This window comes from Protomyctophum bolini (assembly GCF_963924005.1).
Source record: "Protomyctophum bolini genome assembly, chromosome: 7".
In the NCBI taxonomy this organism is placed as follows: domain Eukaryota; kingdom Metazoa; phylum Chordata; class Actinopteri; order Myctophiformes; family Myctophidae; genus Protomyctophum; species Protomyctophum bolini.
Window position 1 is genome coordinate 31,557,566 of NC_137868.1, and position 25,340 is coordinate 31,582,905.

Below are 25,340 nucleotides of genomic sequence, written 5' to 3' on the forward strand. Positions count from 1 at the left end.
CAGTAAATAGAAGATCTACAAGCTCACAATGCATCACAGCAACACCACCATACAACTGGTATAAAGCAGGATAAAAGAGAAGATGTGACTGAATGACACCATGAGAGCTATACTGTCCGGTGTGTCCGCTGCATATAATTTCAGTTATTTGCAGTCAAGTTCAAATCATTTATTGCAATAATGTATTCTGATTCAATTTGAATCAGAATTCAAAACCCAACTAACTCATTTGTTGCGCAAAAAAATACTTTAAACTCGAGATTCTAATTTTTTTAAATACATAATTATCCAACCCATAAGAACAAAAACACAAAAACACAGCTAATTTAAAACAAATCTTTTATTTCTCTTTTTAGAAACTTGTTTGTTTCTTAAATGGGGATCTCCCCCCCCCCACCTCTTGCTTTCCATAAAAATTAGGTCTGCACTTACATAGCAAAGTGAAAGAAGCAGGCAGAAATGAAGTCAACTGTATGATAAATACCAAGTTTGTAATTGTATTATTTTTATTTCTATGCTGTAAAGATAAGTGAATGTTTTGGAACTTCTGAGGTGACTTTTGGACTGGTCCTGACAACATACAGATACAAGCCAGTGTGTATGTATGCATGCATGCATGCATGCATGCATGCATGCTTGTATGTATTATTTGTATGTATGTATGCATGTATGTCTGTCTCAGCCAAACAAGATCCCCAAAAATGAACAGAAAGGTTTGGAATGTCAGTAACCGATGTGTGGTGGTTTAAGTCTCAGCATTCCAGTGTAAAACAATGTGTGCTATAGCTGCTAGAGGACAATGATAAAAAGACAACAGAATCTACTATAAAAAGAATACAGGGACTTGTTTCATGCTCAAGGCTGATGCAAAAATAAACTAAACTCAGAAGTGTCTTTCTTTTAAAGGCACATTAAAACAGTATATCACCCAAAAAACAACAGAGGTGGGAAGGAGATAAAAAACACTTTGAAAAGCAAAGTAAAAACTTATATATTGCACCAGTATACAGTTTAAGACGTTATTCAGTTTTTGTGACCAAACTCGGTTGTTTTGATAGCCCTATTCTTAGTAAATACTGGGATTGTTTATCAGTTGCCACACATACGATACTACTGTGAAACTACCACGTAGCTTCCTTCTGTATTCCTTTGTCATGCATATGATCACATACATTCACACTTGCCTTGCCTTTGTGTCTTTTACAAACATGCATTCTCTCATTCTCACACACACACACACACACACACACACACACACACACACACACAATAAATATGGGAATGCATAGCATTCATCATATTGGGATGAAAAACAAAGCAAATAGAAAGCAAACCATAAATGATCTATTGGCACAACTTGAGGAAAAAGGAACAGGAGCGATGCTCAGAGAAAAAATAAATACAACTTCTAAAGTTTTCTTTTATCCTATGTAAATACACACGTCAGAACTACTGTACCAAAGGAAGTGACAGGAAGCCGTGGTAAGCTTTTATACAAATCTTGCTGGTTTTATAGGGATATTCCATTGGCAGTTATAGTTGAAACTTGAAGATGCTGGAACATTTTAAAACATGGGTGCACACTGCAGTTAAAAAAAAAATCAAAAAACCTGATATGACATATTAAGACGAGGGGGGAAGAGCTTGAATATTGAGGAAAACCAATTAAACAAGTTAAAACTCTCAAAAATAAGATTTGGTAATGAAGTGGTGTAAGGCATTCAGAATACTGTAATCTGTTGCAACCTCGAATGAAATGCTGTCATACCATTGTATATATGATTTCTCAGGGATGCTAAAACCATGTTGCACATTATGAAAAATGTTGCCTTTTGAACATGACTTGCAAACATCTGTGCCAAATACTGAATATGAGACACAGGACATTTTTAAAACCCTATGGAAAAAAACAATATAATAAATGTAATTGTAAATAAAATGCCCTGTATGCCTACTTGAAATCGAAGAGTTTACTTTCCCAAAATTAGGCATAATAATTAAATATCATATTTTCCAAATGCTGTATATTTTACTCATTTTTAAAACTAGTAAGGTAGTATCTTCCAGGAGCCATGCTCTAAACTAAAGCCATGAAAGAGTAATGTGGCATGAGATAACCAGTTGTAAATAATAATAAAATAATACCGTCCTTCTCTCCTGTCTCATACACAGACCTTTCTCCATCTTTCCCTTTATCTGTGGCAATGTGGGGCTCGTCCCCGTTCTTCCTCACGGAATGTTCCCATGCAGTGAGGGGTGGGAGGGGCGGCAGAGGGGCTGTGGAACTTGAAGGTACAACAGATGTGCACTTATGAGAAACGACAAAACTTTGGCGGAAACAGAAACGCAACATGAGGATAATGGAAACATTCAGTCCAAATGTCCAGTTTACTAATTCACAATAACTACTACTTTTACTACTTTGGTGTTAAAACTTTACATTTCTCTAACTATAAACCTTCACGACAGCAGACAGCCTATTGAGCCTACGTACAAACATAATTTATTAAAAGGCTACAACAGTGAAGTCGGTTCGCGGAAGTTGTTGTAGGCCATGTAGGGATTATCTAACAAGGTACCACTTGACTGGGTAAAACCTTACATATATACTAAATTGTTTATAGGGTCAATATAAGTAAAATAGCCGTTCCATAGCAGTATCTTTTTATATTTTTCCAAAAAGTATACAAACAGCAACAGCCAATAGCATATTACAAGTTATGAATCTTGAACCTAAGGCAATGAATACAATTGTAAAGGTTGTTTGCTGTAGTACATAAATAAGGCATTGTTTTGAGGTGGAAAGCCTGGTGAGGTTAAAGGCAGTGTTTGAATCTGCATACAGGTCTCTCGTCTTGAATTTATTTTAGTTGTTGACCGCTTTAAAAAATATTGAGAGAATTGAATTTGCATGTAGTTGTTGACCGCTTTAAAAATATTAAGATAATTGAATTTCCTGGCCTGCTGTTAGTGTGCACAAGAAATATGACACTGATTGGCCTAATTGTATGCGAGATTAGCTGCAGACCTAAACAGAGACAGACACAGGGCTGAATACATGATCTCCTGGTGGAGATAAAGTGAAGGACATGGAGATATTATACAGGCTTACTAGAAGTGGATAAAACATGACATATTGGTTGTCTGCCTGGTTATGACAACAATGTCTCTTTCTTCTAGTATATTATTTTCCATGTATGGGAACATTTGGAAGCCTTCATGCCCACAGCTAGTGGCTAGTGCTTGGGCTACAAGAAGATGCAGCACCTTACAACATGGCCCAATGGACAGGTGGTGCCATCTTGTGAGGTTCGCCGCTATTACTTTCAATGGCGTGACTTCACGTTCTCTTTATAATAAAGTTGTTGTCAATGTCTATAGTTAGAATGGGATCTATAGTATGAGGGGGGGGAAATAGTGACCACGCAATTTTCTGAACATTGTTACTGGCACAGTGGCTCCTCAACAAGCAAGCTCCATCTCCCTCAGTCAAGGTAACTCATGGTGGTAGCCTACTTCATGTGACCCCACGTCCAAATAGAGCTCAAACTGGTCACCCATATCCTTAAAACAAAACCCAAAAATAAATAAATGCATTTACTGACATGATGCACATTAGTTGCTAGAAAGAAGCTTGTGAATGAGTTTTGACTAAACTTGTGGAAGGGATTCATCAAAGTGGTGGATAAGAGCAATAGTTGTTAGTGTGTTCTGGTGGGAAAAGAATATACATTTTGATCAGAATGGCAGTTAATTCATGTTTGTTTGTTTGAGAGTAAATAAAGATCTGGTGTGGGTGCAATCATTGATATGAAGAATTGAAAATGTCCTAGAATACCCAAATAATTCACTTATTATAAAGAAAAAATGGCAAGTCATGATCAAACAAAAATAAGTGTGTGGGAAGCAGCAAGATGAGTCACATTCAGGACTCCCAGATCCAAACATTATCTATTACTTGAGGCACTGTGAAATTCCTTTCAGATCATTGATCGTAGCTCAGTTCTGTGGCTGACGGACTGACGTCCCTCTCATCACCTTCTCCGCCATTGGTTTATATTAAGACAATACAGAGAGAGTAGTGCTGGGCATTCATTCACTGTATAAAAAATAGCTAATCACATCCAAAATAGTGTTATCCTCATCATTATGATTATCATTAATATCCTGGCAGCAAATTCTCTCATGAATCTGTGCATAGTGTACAGTACAGAAAATAATCGTCTTTTCTGGTCTGCTGCAGCTTCTATATCCACCTCCAAACCTTGACTACTTCAGTCATAACAGAGCCCCCCTCCCCCCACCCGGTTTATAGTCTTCTGGTCTCTGTCTGGCACACATTTGTGCATTACAGTATACAAACTATGTCTTTGCAGCAGCCTGCGAAGATCACATTTGACCCCGACCAGCGCACCTCAGTGGAGGGAGGCAACAGGAGCTTCGAGAGCAGTAGAGGTGATGTCCTTTAACTGTCTTCTCCCCTTCCACCTCGTTCGTTCCATGGATTTATGAATCCGGGTAGGAGCGTTCTACGTGTCTGTCCGCACACCCCCCTCGCTCTATGTCTGCTGTGTCCAGAGAGCGGGAGGGCTCAGCGGGCTATAGCCTCTCAATGTCCCTGTACTTCTTCCGTAGTATGGATACTTGGTCCTTGAAGAGAACCGGGTCGAGCCGCATCTGAGAGTGGACCAGGGGCATGCTGCCAAACCAGCTGGCAAACTTGTTCATGCAGTTCTGACGCTGAGCGAAATGGTCGGGGTCGGCCCATCGAGACGCTCGGGACGTCTAGGGACAGGAGACATGGAGACGAGTTAGAGATGGAGAGAATACAGGGGGGATAAACAGTGCAAGGAAGCCAGAGAATAATGCACTACAAAATTATTCTGACCTTTAAGAATCCAGTGTGATCATTCATGTGTTATTTATTGAAAGACAAACAGCAGGAAAACAACTTTCATTTTCAATTCACCTAACACTGATGATTTCTGGTTGCTCACTGACATGCCCTACTAGTGAGGGGTTGCGTCACAAGCCATTACAACAAGTGTCACATGACCTCACCCTGAGGTATGATTGTGGGAAATTAACATCATAATGTAGATGTCTATGACATTAATATGTAAGTAAGTAAGTAAGTACATTTTATTTATAGAGCACCTTTCGAAACAATGTTACAAAGAGCTGTACAACAGGTAAAGTAATCATGTTAAAACAAGGGCACGAAACAAACAGTAGAAGGTAAAACATTAAAATGCAACAAATCAAGAATTTTTTTTTATCATAAAATAAAGTGCTGGAGAAATAAATAAGTTTTTAACAATCTCTTAAAACCGTCGACAGACTCTGCTTTCTTCAGTTCAAGGGGCAGGGCATTCCACAAAGTAGGGGCGACCACTTCAAATGCGCGGTCACCCTTCGTTTTGAGTCTGGTTGTAGGGATAGACAGAAGGCCTTTATCGGAGGACCTGAGTGAACGTGTGTTAGGTTTAGCATGCAGTAATTCAGAGATGTAGATTGGAGCCAGTCCGTGTAATGCTTTGTATGTTATTAAGAGAATTTCTGAGAATCCTGGATTTGACGGGCAACCAATGGAGTGTAGCAAGTACGGGAGTAATATTAGATCTGCGGGGTGTGTTTGTTAGGATCCTGGCAGCTGTATTCTGTACTAGTTGAAGTTTATGGATTGAGGAGGAGCTGAGGGTAGTGTAGAGTCCATTGCAATAGTCGAGGCGGGAGGAGATGAAGGCATGGATGATCTTTTCTAGATCTTGGGGGGTGAGAACTGGCTTGATTTTAGAGATATTACGGAGGTGAAAGAAACAGGACTGGGTGACCTTCTTGACATGGGATTCCAGGTTCATGCGGTTATCAAAGAGGACACCCAGATTTCTGGCGGACTCATTTATATTAGAGGCCAGAGGGCCTAGGGAGAGCCGAACGGCGTTGGAGATGCTTTCAGGGCCTATGATTAGGATTTCTGTTTTATTTGAATTGAGCTGAAGGAGGTTTAGGGCCATCCAATTATTGATTGCTGTGAGACAGTCACGTAGGGTGGAGAGTTTATTGATGTCTTTATGCTTGAAAGAGAAATATAGCTGGGTGTCGTCGGCATAGAAATGATAGGCAACGCCATCGAAGCTCTTAATCAGACTACCAAGGGGTAGCATATAAATTGAGAAAAGAACTGGACCCAGAATAGAACCCTGGGGAACCCCACATGTCAAGGGGGCGGAGGATGAGACATAACTGTCAACGGCAACAGCGACGCTTCTCCCAGAGAGATAGGAGAACCAGTTTAAGGCCATGTGTAAGATATTTCCTTTAATACACTTGCCAAGATGATACTGGTTGTAGATGTTGCATTCAGACTTCATATATTGCATCCTTCAGTCCATTTCCCATTGATCACACTTACCAGCTGCTTTTCCTCTTTTAAATAATTATACTAGGTTTTCATTAATTATATTAGATCTTCATCCAAGTGTTTTGTTTAATTACACATTAGACATCAGAAACGGAAGTGGGCAACTTATCCCTCTGACATTTATAAATGCATGATTTTTACATTTGAGCATGATATACAGTAGCACATCCCAGTCCTACTGGAATCTTGTTAGCAACACAAAGATTTCACAATTTTCCTGAGGAGTATTGCTAACCATGGAAGCCACTACGACACCCTTAGACTTAGAGAACACAAAGTGAACCAGTTCAACATAAACCATCTCACCTGCCCCATCATGGTCTCCTTGTATTGTTTCTTCTGCGTGACCTTAATGGGCGGTAGCTTGGTTACGGCTGACACCAGGAAGTTCATTAGGATGTCTTCACAGTTGGACATCTGATCAACCATGCTCTTCAGACTGGCGGGAAGGTAGGTGGTGTACAAGTAGTGGTAATATCTATAGGTGGGAGAAGGAGAAGTGGAATGAATATATGAAGCCAGATAGGATGAAGAAGGGGAGACTAGTGTTAAGACATTCGAGCTCTTTTAAAAGAAAGGCAGTCAAAGTAAGGGAACAGAACAGAACAGGATAGAATAACACAATATCTCCCGTTTTATGCATGAGCTTCTGGAAACTCATACTACACAGAATAGAATCAATTAGAACAGGATAGAACAGAATAGAATCAATTAGAACAGGATAGAACTGAACTGAACAGGATAGAACAGAGCAAAAAAGAACATGATCAAACATAATAGAATAGAGCAGTGATTCTCAATTCGTTTAATTTCTATGATCCTCATTTGATACAATCCCAATCCAATGTAAAATCCTCAGTGCGTATTTAACTCAGTGTACAAATGGAACCAAACTGACCCACACTATCAGAGTTACAGTACAGACCTAAGGCCCGGGCTAGCGGTCTGGGCACCTAGGCTGGTAATCCGTGTCGCGGGTTTGAGACCTTTGCTGCGTGTCTTCCCCCCCGTTTCCTGTCAACCTACTGTCAAATCTATCAATAAAGGCAAAAAGCCCACCAAAGATATATCTTTATATATCCATTTGGACACCTGAGAAACTGTGGTATAGATAATTGCGTATCAGTTATTTTACACCACTCGTTCCGTTATCTTCCAAGTACAATTTTCAGGTATTTGTACTTTATTTGAGTATTACCAATTTCCAATACTTTACCTTCTACAACACTACACCTCGGATCCAAATATTGTACTTTTTTTTGACTCCCCATGTATTTCAAAACTTTAGTTTGGATTATTATTACAAAATTACACTTCAGTATTGGTACTTTTACTATGAGCTTGTAGATCTGCTATTTTTCAATAGCTAATGTATAACATAATGCTAAAACCAAAAGGGGTTCCCGCATAAAATGGGTTAAGTAAGTACTTTATCCACCACTGAACAGAACAGTTCAGTGGAGAATACATGAAGAGAAGAGAGTATACCTGTGGTAGATAGCGGCTCCAGTCAGTACCATGGAGTAGTCATTGGTCCATTTGGAGGTGTAGCCCCATCGCTGCTTGGCGCCGTCCCAGAAGTGACTGCGGGCTGGATAACCAACAATCCTATCTGGGAAACTCTGCCACACTGTGAAGGCAAAGTCCACCTAGGCCACCCGGGAATGGAAAGAGAGAGGTGGAAGAGAGACATGCAGAGAGACAGAGATAGATGGAGACAGTCAATTGATCATTACACATTTGCAAATAGAAGCTTTGGGAAATTATAGACAGAAACCCCCACCCCTTTTAAATGAAATAAACAGGACAAATATATAATATCAATGATTTATTTCCCAACACTTTTTATCTATCTGATCAAAAGTCTAAGATATTGTGTAATAAATACACTTTTGTAGCTTTCTGACCTCCGTGGTGGAGAGCACTGTGTCTTCATCCAGACTGAGCACAGCATCAGTGGGGATAGTATCATAGGGCAGGAACCGACTGCTCATGACCTGCAGCAATAAGACACACACACACACACACACACACACACACACAGGCTTTTTATGCTGAGGAGATGGGGAGTGACACTCAGCAAAGTTCGGCAGGATCGGGATTCGAACCAGCAACATGCTGTCAAGCTGGATAGCTTAGGTACCCAGACATCCACGGCAGCCGTCTAGGCCACTCTTAATATTTCTACAGTATGGAAATGTCAACATAACATATAATGATATGATATGACATGACAAATGACTGCCAAAAAAAAAAAACTAGCTAACAAAATATTTGGATATGAAATCTATAAGTGGAGTGAATGTGCAACTTCCCTGGCATGTTTATTCCCATCAGCCCCAAGAAACCCGCCTCGCAATGTTTATCTATGCAAATAGCTTCAGATGAAACGGGCTTTCAGGGCAATATCCAATTTTAGCAAACTGCATACTTATCTAAATTATTCAACTAACATTGGGTGGGTTTTCTATCCCTATAGTCAGACTCATTAATGTGTTTATTTCTACATGTTAATTAAGTGCTGCAACTCTCTGGGTCATTACGGGGGCCCAGCGTTTGTTGACTTCAGCGATTACCATGCCTCATCAATTCACCCATCTCTGATGTTTGCATCCATTAAATGCACGTTTAATTGTTTTACATTGACTTTGTGCTATGCACCCATTAACAATATTGTGTTCATTCAATCGGTCTTATTCTGGGTGGCTTATGAGCTTTTGCGACACTTTAAATTAGATTTTCTCCCTACGACTAGAAGTATCAATGTATCATTATCATGCACAATCATCCATGTTAAAACGGGGAGGCTTGTGGAGTTTTATTCACATCCTAATGGTGCTCACAGCACCCAGTGAGAGTTAAAGTGACAATCACACTAACACTGTAAGCAATGTCCACCACGTTTATCTTTAGTGGAGTTTGAAGGCAGTGGTGTCCTAGTTTGTTGTCATTGCTAAACAATCCCTAAGAATCCAGAATATCAACATCCATGCACTCTTGGCAGCTTAAGAAGGAAATTCAGAAGGTCAAATGATTTCAAATATTAAACGATCTCTCTACGCACTTGCACTTACTAACTGATGTTATTCAGAGATATATTCTTAATTGCTTTGTAAACTCATGAATTGAACTACTATGTGTGAAGGACAGATGCAAAATGGCTCTTTCAGGCAAAAACAATGTGAAACAGGACCAAAAGCTGTTGTTTTTACCTTATTTTCTCCCTCTATGACAATGACTGGGACTGAAGTGCCAGGCCAGCGGTGTTTGGCAGGAAGAGGCTTGTCACAGTTCCATAGCACTATCACCTGCACACAGGGAATTTTCAAAATCTCTTAGTTTTGGCGAACGATACCGCCATGCAACAAAGTAGATACCGTCAATAATATATAATATATTATGTATGAGTATGTCCACTGTACAAAGTAAAAGCTATGCATTGTGAAATATTTGGAGTGCCAGTCCACGATTTGCAATATACATTTAGATATACAATACGAACAATGAAAAGACTAATTTCTATTCCGATATTCTGAAATAGTTTGCTTCTTTGTGAGGAATGTGAATAGAAAGGTTCTTCCTGTTAAAGTGACTATATCATTTTCAGACTCACCATGTAGAGAATACTACACAGCTAGAACTCGCCGCACCCTTAACAGCTTCAAGTAATAGAAAGAGAAACTATGGTTCTGGTTATGTGCGTGCGTGCGTGCGTGCGTGCGTGCGTGCATGCGTGCGTGCGTGTGTGTGTGTGTGCGTGTGCTGAAACATTTGAGAGTGACTAAACCAAAAATGCATGTGGAGATCCACTTAACAATGACATCACACACACAGCAGGCACTGGCTTCCACGCCCTTATCACCACAGACAGTATCCGCAGAGTTTGTGTGTGAGATTGTATTGCTGTATTGTTGTATTGTTCTTTCTGCTTTGGCAATGTAAACGTATGTTTTCTCATGCCAATAAAGCCCATTGAATTGAATTGTGTGTGTTGCATCACCTGAGCGCAGTACTGGGATTTGGCCACGGCCACAAGCAGCTTGATAATTGGCTGGGACTGAGAGACCAGTGGTGTAACCACATGAATGACCGCTGTGAACTTGGGGTATGGCTTCACACCTGGAAGACAGTCAGGAATCAACAACAGAAAGAATCAGACAAACTGACTACGTTTTTGTTTCTCACAAAAAAAAAGAAAGAAAGACAATTGGTCCTGCTGAATCAGCTTTAGTGACAAGATATATTTTGATGCACATTAACTGGACTAGGTGTAATGCCAATTAAACCAGCATTATTTCAGTCATAATTTGGCTAGTTTTCTACGTCTTTAATTTCATTCATCTCTCAAGCTTTTTTAGCAAAAGGCTGATGCACACCTCAGGCTAGTGACAGGTGTGTAGGGCAATAGAGCATACATTAAAAAGGGTATCTTTGAAAAACAAAGAAAAGGGTCCCGCACACTGTCAAGACACTTGCCAAGGTCGATTAGACCTTCATCAGGACAGACAATCTGACCTTTTTTGTTTTTCAAAGATGCCCTTTTTAATTAATCTCTCAAGAACAGATACCGAGCTATGCTACTGAATCTGTCAGCAGGGCCATTTAGAACGTGTGTACATTGTTGTTAGTGGAAATGAAAACATAGGGGCCCCACCCCTAAGGCAGAGCAAGTTCAAAGGAATACAGGGTGCTGATTCTTTCCTTTTATTGCCGATGGGTTCCCAGATTGTTAATCAGAAAATATTATGATATATAGCATGCATTATGATTAGAGGATTACATGATAACGTCAAGGTCACAACTGTCAAATATCTCAGTAGTGCCAGCACTCCAACACTTTTACCAAATCCATTTTACAGCAGCAATCTCGTTTTGGTTCACTGCAGAAACAGAAGACCAATTCTAATCACGCCTCTAGCTCCCCTCTGGCTATTCGTGTGTGTGTGTGTGTGTGTGTGTGTGTGTGTGTGTGTGTGTGTGTGTGTAGTTGTGCTTAGTTCAAGCTGTGCCTACTTTGTGTACACCTGCTCCGTTTTAATTGGGGCTTGTTAAGCAATGGGTGCCAGTCCTAATGTCAACAACCAGCCACATAAATAGGCAATTGCCCTGGCAAATGTACGACATGGCAACATGGTAGAAGTAATTGGTGTGCCTTTCTGTGGCAAATTATGAATAAATAAATATTAATTTAAATAATGAATTCCAAAGTCAAAATACTTCACATGCTCGATTGACTAGCGTTCACGTGGCCATAAGCCAGCAGTGCTGATGTTGGCGAGTGAAAATCTCACTGTCAAGCTGTCTAATATTACTATTAATATTACCATGTGTCGTTATATGCAGAAGTATTAATTTCAGTGGTTAATTTGCGTGTGTGTGTGTATGTGTGCGTGTGTGTGTTAGGGACAGAATGTGAAACAAGACAGTACAGGACTATGCCTAAAGTTCGAGAGCCAATGTTCTATGCACATGAGACACTAACCCAGCTTGGCATAGTAGAAGGGGAAGTTTCCTAGATATGTGGAGTATTGAGGCAGGGTGAAGAGGCCTCCGGGTAGACTGTTCCACATGAGGTTACTTCTGGAGGTGTACTGCAGTACCCGGTCCTGCATAATCTGTACCAACAGAGAGAGAGATTTTCTGTCACAAAAGCATTCAAATTAAGAGTCGTATGACGAACAGCAAAAATAGCAGATGTGACTTGTTGTGAGCTTGTAGCAAACAAGAAAAATGGAACCAGGCAATGGAAATATATGTGTCCAGATGATGATGTATGATCATCCAGCTGAATAATCTAAAGATTCTATATAATGCATATGAAGGCATTCTGCCACTGTTTTTGTTTAACATGGACAGACATTGCGGAACCTCTGCAGTTACACATCTTGCTGGCAGGTGGATAAAAAAAAGTGTACAGTAACACTGCGTATTAGTGATGTGCGGGCCGGCTTTTTTGCATAACCAGCCCGTCCCGTCACAGGACCCAGCCCGCACCAACCTTCCCCGCAAAACAATATATTAATCAACAACCTGCCCACCCCGCAAAAAACTAATAATAATTCTGTGTGTGAGCACTGTGCACGCCTGCACGATCACACGCTCAATTAAGAAAGATTTAATGCATTGCAGATGCGCTGATGACGGCCAGGTTCAGACTCAGAGCCTCAGAGGGGCGAGAGCCGAGAGGGGGATTGTTTTAACATGGAATTCAGGACGGAGAGGGTTTTCTCCGACGGTCAAAAAGGCAGGGGCTAAAGCCCCCTTTTTAAGCACAAGATGAACAACAGAACAAGCTGATGATTTCAGCAGGAGTAGTAAGAGAGCAGGTACCGAATGCTTTTTTTTATCCTTTTTTGGGGAAAGGGGGGGTGACCCGCCCCGCCCGCTGCGTGATAATTGCGCTGAAAATCTTGACCCGTCCACCCGCCCCGGACCTGCGGGCAACGGACCACTGGCTGTGGAATGTGCAATGATGTCTTCCCTTTGTATTTAGGGTTTCTTCCTGAAGGCTGAAACCTTGACAGTCAAACATGCCAATGAAAAAAACTGTGATATAGTGACATCACAATATCACCCCCTCCCCTAACCTCTCCACCTTTATCAAACAACAACAGCTGTGGGTGCGGCTTCAGTTCAGGTGGATCACCAGCCATCAACACCCACCATTTTACATTACCCATGATGGAAGCTCTCTAGTGAAACATAAATCACCAATATCGGTGTAACACGCACACACTGGCTACAAAAGAAAAGTACGTGTGTATATACCAGAACTCGTCTTATTTATATAATATTGTCAGAATCAGCTTTGTTTGCGTTTGTCTGCTAAAAGTGTGATTCACTCTCACCAAACAATGTGTGAATGGAATTACAACTATAGAGTAAAAAAGCAACTCATAAAGCTGATGTATAAAAGTACTTCTAGCCAGGTAATTGTACAACCCAAGCCGATACCAAAGTTCAACCTTGCTCTAATAGAGCCAGGAGTGACTTGAGGTTTACTTTGTTGAGGTACTGAATATGTAATTGTAGAGGAACTTCCAGCTGGTAGCCAAATAAGGAGCAAATCTAAATTCAAAACACTGATCCCTAACATGCCATCTTTCTTATTGAACAAGGTCAAGATATTATGAGAGTAAACAGATCGAACATCAGCTCCTTGGCGGTGTAACTTTACCCTAGTGACTGTGAAATCCCAACCCTGCCTTTCGGCAGCCTGACTTCCTCTCCCCTGGGAGTCGGACCAGTCTGTGTAACATTATCCAGGGACAACATCATGCGGTGTACTGTAGTCAGTAAACACTAATAATGCTTAATTATGGCTCAACTTAAAATAACACTACTTTTACTACTGGCTGCTTACCCTACGTTGTCCATTTGAATTGCGGTCTTATATTCTCTTCTTAACTGTACTACATGAGTGAAATTACATTCAAATGTTAAACGTCTGTGCCATTTATCTTCGCTGGCATGTGACAGCACAGAGTGTTGCCTAATTTATGCTCCGTCATACACTAAAAATAGCTGATTTACAAGCTCACAATGTGTCGCATCCGTGAAACATTATGGACATTATAGATCGGCTATTTTCAAAGCAGAGTACTTAAAAAAAATTCTCTCTCTCTCCCTCTCTCTCCTGTGTGTAACTCTAGCCCAAGTGGGGTATGCGAGGCCAGCAATCACCAAGCAGAATAGAGTTAAATGGACTTTGACAGGGGGAAACCTCAAACCACTGACATGATTGATATCCAATCCACAGGGGGAATAAATGACAAACTCAAAAAAACATTACAACACAAGTCAACACTTTATTTTCCCCCTCTCAAATTTCAAATGTGCCCACATTGGTATCATTGTGGTTATCACAAACAACAAGTGTAGAGTATGCACTTGCATGCTATTCCATGTAGTCAAAATAAATAAAATAATAAATTAATTCATTTTGGATTGTGTGTGTGCGCAAGTGTTAAGGCTGCTTGAAATTGTAAGCTTGAATTGAAAGTATGCATACTTTGCATAGCATCTAGCTACCTTTTAATCACATACAAAATACTGACATCTATTGGAATTAAAAGTGTGTGAGCTTTATTCAGTGTGCAGACATTCGTTTTCTTTTAGATTTCTTTTGGCTTTTTATGCCTTTATTGATAGGGAACAGTAAGTAAGAGAGAGATGGGGAGTGACACGCGGCAAAGGCTGTCGAGCTCGGGAGTCGAACCCGCGGCACGCCGTCCGGCTGGTTTTGCAGCCTAGGTGCCCAGACGGTTGAGCTAACCGTCCAGGCCGTGCAGACAGTTTGTTAAGTTGATTTGGTCCTGCACCTCTACCCAATTGGGATTGGATGTGCACGATATTCTACTCCTTTAATTCATCTTGATTAATTAGTGTGTGTGTGTGTGTGTGTGTGTGTGTGTGTGTGTGTGTGTGTGTGTGTGTGTGTGTGTACCTCCAGTGTAGAGAGCACTATAGTCTCCACAGAGTTGAAGTAGGCCTCCCAGAGGAACTGTGTCTGCTGTCTCAGAGACAGGATCTTATCTTGGTGGATGGAGCGCACCGTCGATGGGATCTGGGACAGATGACATCGTCAGGAAGGTTGGCGGGGAAAGCAACAGAAACATGAAGTGAAGTCAGAAGCCAGTCAGTCTACCCATCAGCTGGCTAAAGGTTAAGATCTGCATCATCAGAATGTTGGCTCTCTCATGTTCAGCTTTGAGACACAGTTGTTCATTACCTGTAGTAGCAGTCTTTCGTCTCCAATCACTGCTGCGGTATTCCAGTCAATGATCTCTGAGAAGGGCAGCTCCCAGCCATTACTCAGCATCACTGGTACACATGCTGCCTGTATGAGGAAGACACACACACACACACACACACACACACACACACACACACACACACACACACACACACACACACACACACACAGTCGGTTAAAAAGCGATAAAATGTCTCAGAACATCTGCAGACTGAAATGACAGCCAGTGACATTTAACAATTCTATTCATAGACAACAAAAGTAAATCATTAGACATGTTAAATAAGTGGTCTGGAACGCTGGATGAAAGCGCTGTCTGCTTCCTGGTGATTCTCCGGTGAAATGCATCTTGAAGCACTTAATTTCGACACAGATTGAGAAGCCACCACTCATGCGACATTTAATTTATGTTCTTCCATACAGGTTGAAAAATGACAACAGATAGAACAAAGAAAAGTATGACATCACGTGGAGTATGCTGTCGGAGCTGTGCACTCCCTTCTCCATGGATGATTTCCAAAGCATGCAAATCAGACCATTCAGGGCTTTCTGTCCAGCTCATGTATTCAGCCTCTCCCAATGTACCACATACATAAATCTAATCAACCAATCAGAAGCTTTGCTGAGTTTTCTGCAGGAGGCATAGGGTTAGACTGGAGTGGACCCACAGAAGCTAGTATGCAGCTAGAATAAAGTCTTTATTCAAGTTGTGCAGGAGATATCTTGCCATAATGACGTTTCTTCCTGCACGTTTTGTGTGGTTCATATAGGCCAATTGTAATCTCTACAGACAGTAGGGAGATTCCCTACTGGGATGGGTCAGAATAATGTATTATTAAAATATCTTTTTGAGAATAAAAATGGTCATTATTAAATAAATGGGGGACGCAGGGGGGGATCGAAAATAGCGGTAGAATTTGATTTTGGTCAGTCATGCGTGTCCATAACAGACTGGCTAATGTCTATAGGCCTATTTCAGTCTGTGTCATCACTGCCAATGCTAACACCATCCCCAAACTTACCTACAGCACCTCAGTGGCATAGCCATAGACACTCCATCATAGTGGTGCAGCTCTGTTCCAATACCAGTGTCATCAGGAAATGCACCAAATCACCAACCTTGTGAAACTCAGCCCTATCTGCTCTCACAGAGCAATGAACGCTACAAGAGGCTCATACTTAGTGCTGCTCTGTCAATACACAACGTACAACCACATTATAATAACATGCATACGTCCACAAATGCAAGCACGAAATCGTAGGGTTGTTGCTAGATGCTAAGTGACAGTTCCTTATACCGTTTTAAACGTTATAAGGAACTGTCACTTAGCAACACTCATATAAACGGTCCGTTTATATGAGTCACTGAGTGGGCGTCGAGCTAGGTGACAGGGTTGTAATAAACACATATCGCGAGGTGTTTGGCCAAGGCAAACTCTCCAGTGTCTAAACAGTTGATCTCTACACCACATCAGATGGAATGCAAATGTGTCTTCAGGCCAGAGACTGAAATGTGAAATTTGTTTGTGAAGCACATACTGGAACATTAGTTCAGTTCTTTGTAATTATTACGTTTGTTTTTGTGTGTGTCTGTTTAATGGAAGGCAGGGTAGCAAACCCTAGAATTTCACTTTAGCCAAATTATTTAAATATTTGGAGGGGATGTCCAGTTAGTAAGCGTACACTCTACATAGCCATTAGCCAAACTAAATGTGCAAGCATCAGGCTTCTCAATATCTATGGTGTTGATCTAGGATTACTGGCCAAATCCCATGATCAAATATTTAACCAGCTGAGAATCCTCTTAGTTTTTGCATAATGTAATTTGATGCCGATATAAAGCACTGCCATAAATTTGATTCATTGCTGTGACTGCTTTATGATTACCTGTTTGCATACCCAGATGGCCATTTGGGTACAATGAAATTCTATGAATAAATATGAGAGGCTTGGCACCGGACGGCTTGGGCAGTATCCATGAATAGAGTACAGGGTCTTTAGAATCTTCCAACTACAAAGTAGTTGATTTTATTTAACTGCTAGTCTGCCAATACCTGCCACCCCACACAATCACACATATCTGTTCAGGCCGATGTGGCTGTATCGAATGCAGCAACAAGTGTCATTGGCTCCTTTCCTCCAGCAAGGTATGCTGAATCCAATTAATCTATTAATTATTCTACGGTCCCCAAGCATTATACCCACTAAAACCTGTACAAGTAGGTTAATTGCATATTAGAAAACCTGTTTGTCAAAACGTTAATCTACTTTGACTGGGAGCAGTTTACGTTTACAGTGCGTGTGCGCGCGCTTGTGTGTGTGCATGTGTGTTTGTTTATGATCATGACAGAGAGAACTTGATCGTGTGAATGTTCAAGCAGCCACCAGGCAGACAGTGGGAAGGTCGCAGAGAACCATTGACATCATCAGGGATGGAGATCCTTCCTCTTCGATGTCAACCTTTTGACTGATACCTGTCCATTTAAACTAGACGGCCCCAATGTAATTTGTGCAGCCGCGCCCGGCAGCCGGCAAAAACTAGAGTTCTCAACAGGCCCGAAAATTAAGGCCCGGCTCGACCTCATCAAACCCTGTACACTCAAGACACGCATGATAGATACAATTAGACAAGCACAGGGGCACCACATCAGACAAAATTAGTGTTGTGGATAAATATATGAATACAGAACATAATTTGGTAGGGCTAGTAAATCAATTGCATGGCAATACTGAAACAACTCTCTTAGGATCATACCCTAATACTAGGGATGGGCATAACTGACCAAAATCAAATTGGAATATTCTACCGTCCTGGCGAATATTTTTGGAATACTCAATAGATAGGCACTTTCGAATGATCTTTCATAAAGCCGACTGGTTCAATGGCTGGAAATAAATCAAAATACGGTATACTCCAAGATTTAGCCATGAGTGCTGTCCATGTGTCTGCGGTTAGAGCCAGCACAGAGGTTACAAGTAGGTTAAGCTTTTGCAGAGATCTTGCAGTCTCGTCATAGAGCCTTACTTATGTTTTATGTAAGGCTTATGGTTTCATCATATTGTCTCTTTATTGTTAATGGCGTTTAATGTTTGTGTTGGCACCGTTTCTTTTACATCACCATTACATCACCTAATCAACATGAGATAGACTTTAATATATTAGCGCACATTGCACATTTTTGAGGGGCGCTAGCCCCTCCTATATACAGGTTTAACCCATTTTGACCTGAGATCAGATTCTACAAATGTCTTCTACATCCTGGCAGTTTTCTGAAAAAGCTATGTTTCTATGTCAGTCTTTCTTCGATTTTTCAATAGCTAAAGCATAACATAATGCCAAAAGAGGTTCCCGCCCAAAATGGGTTAATGTTTATTTTTAGTTCAATGTTTGTTTTAAAAATGCCATTGACAATGAAGGAAAAATGTATGTCATCTTGTCCCCAACGCAGACATTAAATGCCATTAACAATAAAGAGAATTTAATGTTTGTGTTGAGTTAGACTTTAATATATTAGCGCACTTCACACGGTGTGATTTTTATTTCCATATCATATAGCCACTGAAAGGAATATGATTGAATGTACTGCATGGTCTTAACTTAAATCATACCCACCAGAGAAGAATAATTACATAAGTAAGTGGTGAAGACAAAAGTATGAATGGAAAAGAAGAGAGGGAGGGTGAAAGTGACAAACTACAGATCAGATGGCAGAGGGGATGTCAGGAAGAGCTACTAATACTGGCTGCACAACACCAGTGCAAGCTACCGAGAAACGTCACTACATCATCATCACTTCACTATCCATCCCTCTGCAGCAGCACTGACCATCACTGACGTACAGAGAGCCACTGAAGCAGACCACAGTCATTCAGCAGAAGGGCACATCCCAACCAGAACTGCCAGTGGACTTTCAACCCCGTCTTCAATTCTATGCACTACTGACTACTGTATAACGATGCTAACACAGTCAAAACATTTCACTTTTTCACATTCTAAGGGAATACACAAGTGAAAGTTAACTGATCTCTAATAATAGCACAGCAATGTGCCAAAATTGGATTCAGACTTAATTAACATTCAGGTGAGCCATCAGGAACTTAATGATGGCCATTATTTAGGCCTACTTAAAATCATTGTGTGAATGTGCATGCATTGTTTACAGTATTGTGGCAATTGTGGCACCGACCTGCAGGGCCTCCAGGAAGCGGAAGGAACCCAGTCGTCGTCCTCGGGGCACCAGACAAAACGTGGAGTTGTACAGCATCTCCCTGTAGTCGTACCTACAGGAGAATGGCAAAAGACAGGAGATCAGGAACACATCATCCAATGATTATGCAGAATATCTAATCTGGAATACAGTGTGGGACTTCAATATGCTTTCAATTCCTCCAGTTAGAGTGAAGACCAAGACTCTTTGCAGGTTTGCCATCTAGTTTGAGGGTAAGCCTTAACCACTTTAACCCTTGATGTGTATACAGTAGCTGAACAATTGTGTGTAAAGGACAGTCGAGTGACAGTCCACAACAATACAACTACTCCTTGCAACAAAACCATTTAAGGCCAGTCCACACCAATGCAGCTCCTTGCAACTATGGTTGCTATGGATAATGGTTGCAAGTAGTTGCATGTTGCAAGGAGTTGGTTTGAGAAGCATTGGTGTGCACTGGCCTTTAAAGAGAAATACCCCAGTAAGTGGTTTATGCACAATTGATGGAATAGCAAGTTAGACACAGTAGCGTGTTGGCAGTGCTAGCATTAAAGGACTAAAAAGGTGGGGCTAATGGAAAACCCACCACTACTACATTGGCTTTTATAATTGTATTTAATATTTTTTATAAAATGCAAAATAATATGGCCATTTCATTTTCAGTCAGTGCTCCCTATCCAGTCTACATGATTTTCTAAATAAAGGGGAAGAGGCAGGACCGAGTAATATTATTTCCGATTGTCAGATATGGCTGGTTAAAGTTGCACATCATCAGCGGGATGTTGCTTTTTTAACACACCCACATCAGAAACATCTGAGGCCTTAATGTGATCATGTTCATATACAGTAGAGAAAAGAGAAGTGTTATGGGTTACACTAGGGATGTGTATGACTGACCACAATTAAAGTGGATTATTCTACTGCTATCGATATTGAATATTTGATTAAATTGTTAGGTATTTCTATCCTTTTCCACCCAAATAATTTTGGTTCTAGAAATGGTTCCATTCTTAATTTTTTATGATGGTTTATATCACATCTGCATCTTCCAACCTGAATAGTGACACGCCCACGTTGGTTCCCACTTCAGGGAAAGAAGTTCCATTTCCGACCTAACTTTTAGAGATCTGAACCAATTAATTTGGTTCAAAGGTGGGACAAAAGAACGGAACCGGTTCAACCCTGCTGGAAAAGGGCCCTAAAGTATTATTCGAATAATATATTTTATTATATAATATTCCGACCCATCCCAAGTTTACAGCTTAACTACTTCCATCTGTATATTTGGTTTTACCTCGCAAAGAATACTACCACACCACCACCTTACAAACCATTTGCCACCCGTGTCTTGAAATTCCATCCACAACAAACATACTCCTACGCCTCAGAGAGAAAGTTCAATCTCGCAAACACAAGTAGACGATGAATCTATCTATCTATGTATAATAACACGTCAGCAAAAATACATCCCCGACAATCAATGAAAACATGGATGGTCTGTGCTTACAAATGCTAATGTAAAAATTACTGTCTTATGGTTAGACAGTCACAATCCGTTATTTAGTTGTAGGCTATGTGACAACTCCATGGCCTGCCACTATAGCTTTAACAGAAAATAGATAGATAGATAGATAGAATTTTAATGCAGACCAAAGCATTTACACGATGACCTCACTGTAGCCGACAACATAACTGAGGGGGTTCATCATACCTCCTGTCCCACCTGTCTCTAAACCCTCTGTCCCCTCATGAGCCCCACCTGTCTCTAAACCCTCTGCCCCCTCACCTGTCCCCTCATGAGCCCCACCTGTCTCTAAACCCTCTGCCCCCTCACCTGTCCCCTCATGAGCCCCACCTGTCTCTAAACCCTCTGCCCCCTCACCTGTCCCCTCATGAGCCCCACCTGTCTCTAAACCCTCTGCCCCCTCACCTGTCCCCTCATGAGCCCCACCTGTCTCTAAACCCTCTGCCCCCTCACCTGTCCCCTCATGAGTCCCACCTGTCTCTAAACCCTCTGCCCCCTCACCTGTCCCCTCATGAGCCCCACCTGTCTCTAAACCCTCTGCCCCCTCACCTGCACCTCTCAACATCTCTCCTTTCTTCCTCATGCCCTCCCTTCATCTCTCCACCACCATGCCTCAATCTAAGCCTCAATCAGCGCTTGCATGGATTAAGGAGCTGCTTGGAATTCCTTCAGCACCGATTCTCTGTGTGTGTGTGTGTGTGTGTGTGTGTGTGTCTGTGCGCGCGTGCGTGCGTAAGAGAGAGATTAGTGTGATAGTGTATATGAGTTTATAGGGACTAGGTACTGCAAGTTAATTTGTGAGTGTATGATTTTTTTTTGCAAGTGTGTCTACAAATATCTGTATGAGCAAACAGATGTCTAGGTGCATCCAGACAAGAATGCTAATTTGACGGTAAAAGGTGAGTGTAACTTTGTTTGTGTACATTATGTGATACTTATGCTCAAGGCTGCACTATCTCAGCAACCATGGACCTGCACCTCTGAACAACTCTACAGGCCTCAAACTGAATTGCGTCATGTTTCAATCCTTTTAATTATACACATTTCCCTTTTCTTCAATGATTGTAGTAATTAGTGAGTCATAAGCAGGAGCCACAACAGAGAATGATCTTGAGGACCTATAGGCATGCTGGAGTCCATTCAAAATCACATACAGGCCTTATCCACCATAATTACTCTACATTAAAGAACAACTAAGGAACACAAGCATGAATATGCTGAAGCCCATGGCGCAGTGGTGTGGGCAATCAGCCTTGGCATATCTTTGTGCATAAAATAATGCTGACTTGCGCAGGCTGATAAGCCGTTGCAGTTCTATTTGCATAACTGCCGTGGCAAACCATCCATTCCTTTTAATTAATTTTATTTAAAGTATGCCCACGGCTTGCTGACCGCCGTGGGAAAAACTAAATGGTCAAAAAGTGCACACTACAGGGCACCGATGGCCTAGTGGTTAAGGTGCATAACACATAGGGCTCCATTTTCATCACCGCTAAACCCCCTATCCCTAAACTTCTTTGCCTTTTTTTTTTTACTATTTTGCAAAACAATTTTGAATAGTTAAAATGGCCAGTCTAGAAGCTCACAACGCAATGTAGATTGCCTTTTTTTTTTAAACTATTTTAAAAAACATTTTTGAATAGTTCAACTAGCCAAAGAAGTTTAAGGATGGGATAAGGGGTTTAGCGGTGACGGAAATGGAGCCCCATAGGCTCTTAATGCAGCCAGCGAGTCACAGGTTCGACTCCCAAGTCCGGCGACCTTTACCGCTTGTCACTCCCCAGTTTCCTGTCACTATCCAAATAAAAGCAGAAAAGCCCAAAAGAACTTTAAAAAACGAAAAAGTACACACTACAATACATAGCTGAGGCTATTAAAGAGACATAAATGTATCCAGCAGCAGTGCCAAAAGCAGTGAATAGTACTGTATAGTTATTTCTGGCAGGACTACTTTATTAGAAAACATGAATTCAGTTTGATAATCTTTATTTAAGTAGATAACAACTATATATTGTTGTACTATGGATTAGAGCCAGGTAAGCAGCATGCACAGTGCATGTCAGATAATAGGAAATCAATGAGCTTAGCAGCACTCATACCAGGTAAAATGTATTTCATAGTTGTAGCAGTGCATTAGTGGGAAAATGAAGCAAGGCCTAGACAAAATCCTTTGATTTAGAAAGTAAAGCAATGTTAAGCAGCATCTGCAATCTATCAGTGTTGCATACCGGTATGTAACCATAGAGTTGGTGAAATATGTTGCTGTTCGGTTTGACTTTATTTCCTTTAATGAGTGCTTGTTCCTGCCAGATGTCACAGCTTCATCTCCATAGGCTACATCTGCTGACAAGAGGTTTTATCTGTACATTCAACAAAGCACCACCAGGTTGCAAAGATATGGATATCTCTAAGTTCTACGGAATTTTACCACCAATTATACTATAAAATAAGTATACCTCATACAATATTCTCAAAGATGTATCATTTCTTAATTTTACTGCACGTAAAGATGTAATGATGAAATTCTAGGTAATTTCAGTAATTGATGGGCCCAATTTGTCTTGCCTTTACAGTACTTTAAGGGGGATTAATGGGAAAGAAACATCACATTAAAGCTCATGTTGAGCTTGATAGCACTCACAGTATTGCATGCATTTCAAATCAGCTGGCTACCATTTTATTGAAATATATATTAACGGTTTTACTCTTCTATCGTCAATGCATTAGAATCTAGACGTTCTATCATAACCTGATTCATCTAAATGGCTCCATCTCGGATACACTAGGCTATCATTAGGCACTACAAGCGAATAATCCAGCTGGAGGCATTTCAAAACTGTGACCATTTGTGCAGCCCCATAAAAAAAAAAAGTATAGGTCCATATCTGGACTGGCTGGGTGTGAATGTCCCATCCATCACAGGTCCTGTCAGTGGGAAGTCAGAGAGGACCAGATGTTCCTCTCCCTACATACCTCCGCGGGTTACTTTCTACTGTGGGGAGAGCAGTCTCATAGTAGGACACTGTAACTATGTCAGTGACAGTGACTAGTTAGAGCTAAAATTGCTGCCAATGTCAACTAATTCCTTCCTTGGTTTCTAGTTTTCTTTATGTTAATTTCATGTGTATGTGAAAGTTGTCGGTGTAATCAAAACAATTAGACAGGCAGGCACAATAGAACCATCCTCCAACAGAATGATCTAATGAAACAAAGATGGGGGCATTAAATGGAAACACTATGTAAGCAACTACTCCAGATGTCTAGCTATGGGTTGGCAGACATTTGTTCATACATGGAGATCACTCAGCACACAACAGCTGTCATCTCCGAGCCTAGATATTGATTGGATGTTTTCCACTCGAGTTCATAGGCAGAGCGCTGTAATGAGTCACTCCCTATTATAAACCTGAGTATAACACCGGGGCTCCACCGGGCACGTCAGCGTCGCGTCTCCGTCAGGGAATGTTCCCTTTTTAATCAATGAAAGGAGACTAGCAATTATCAACAAGCCATACATTATAGATAATAATCACAAGGAATAAAAGCTCTGACATTTAAAAAGGCCTAAGTGGAAGGTAACAGGTAAATGGACTACCAATCCTGCCAGACAATCCAGATGTCTGGCTTTCAAGTGAATCCACTCAAAGTTAGTCAATAAACTGAGATAAAACACAAAGTCTGCCGAAATGCATATTGCTGGCATACCAAACGCAAAGAATAAATGTTTCTATACCGGAAGGCCAGGTGGAGCCAGGAATCGAACCGGGAACCTTCCTGCTACAAAAGAATCAGAGTCAGACCGTTCTGAAGTGAGTGGTACTGTACTGTACTGTACTGTACTGTACTGTACTGTACTGTACTGTACTGTACTGTACTGTACAAGCCCTCCTCCCTGGCCTGTGTGTCTGTGTGTTAGGCTGTGCAACAGTGACACTTGGTGGTGAACAAACGCTATAAGGCTATTTTCGTGCTCGGAAACAGGGATAGACCCAGCCACACACATGAGCTGTCACACCACTCAAAAAGACATCATTCTACACAACTTGGTTGACCAACCATGCGGTCCCTAAAAAGTCTCCCTCGAAGGGTGGTGAGTGACGTTTCTGTTGTGTCGCGTGCACGCAGAACAAGGTGACGCCAGGCAGTATCACATGACAAGTGCAACAACTTACTTCTGAGTAATTAGTTTCCTCAGTTATATAGAGGAAGTATGAACTACAGTAACTGAATTGTACTGAACCCAGAGCATCTTCTCAGCACAACTCAGATCAATATTGAAACACAGTTCCTGATGTGACACAAGAGAGACCTTTTATAACTTAAGACAGCAACCAAAAGCATAGACGATGGAAATAGGACACAGTAAAGTGTACGCCACTTTACTGTACACTTTACCGTTTAATATTTTTTCCACTCATTTTTCGTTTC

At 41.1% G+C, this 25,340-nt stretch overlaps 1 protein-coding gene across 1 annotated transcript in view; it reads right to left on the reverse strand.

Moving 5' to 3' along the window:
• Nucleotides 1-240: 240 nt before the first annotated feature.
• LOC308318396 (exostosin-1a-like) overlaps nt 241-25,340 on the reverse strand; it is a 55,813-nt gene continuing 30,713 nt past the window's right edge. The window contains exons 2-11 of the mRNA XM_080767930.1: nt 19,367-19,460; nt 15,156-15,263; nt 14,871-14,990; nt 11,907-12,039; nt 10,425-10,543; nt 9,637-9,732; nt 8,332-8,421; nt 7,913-8,073; nt 6,731-6,902; nt 241-4,785 (exon numbers count right to left, since the gene is read on the reverse strand). Coding sequence (XP_080624056.1) covers nt 4,600-4,785; nt 6,731-6,902; nt 7,913-8,073; nt 8,332-8,421; nt 9,637-9,732; nt 10,425-10,543; nt 11,907-12,039; nt 14,871-14,990; nt 15,156-15,263; nt 19,367-19,460 — 1,279 coding nt within the window. The 3' untranslated portion in view covers nt 241-4,599. The remainder of the gene's footprint in view (nt 4,786-6,730; nt 6,903-7,912; nt 8,074-8,331; nt 8,422-9,636; nt 9,733-10,424; nt 10,544-11,906; nt 12,040-14,870; nt 14,991-15,155; nt 15,264-19,366; nt 19,461-25,340) is intronic.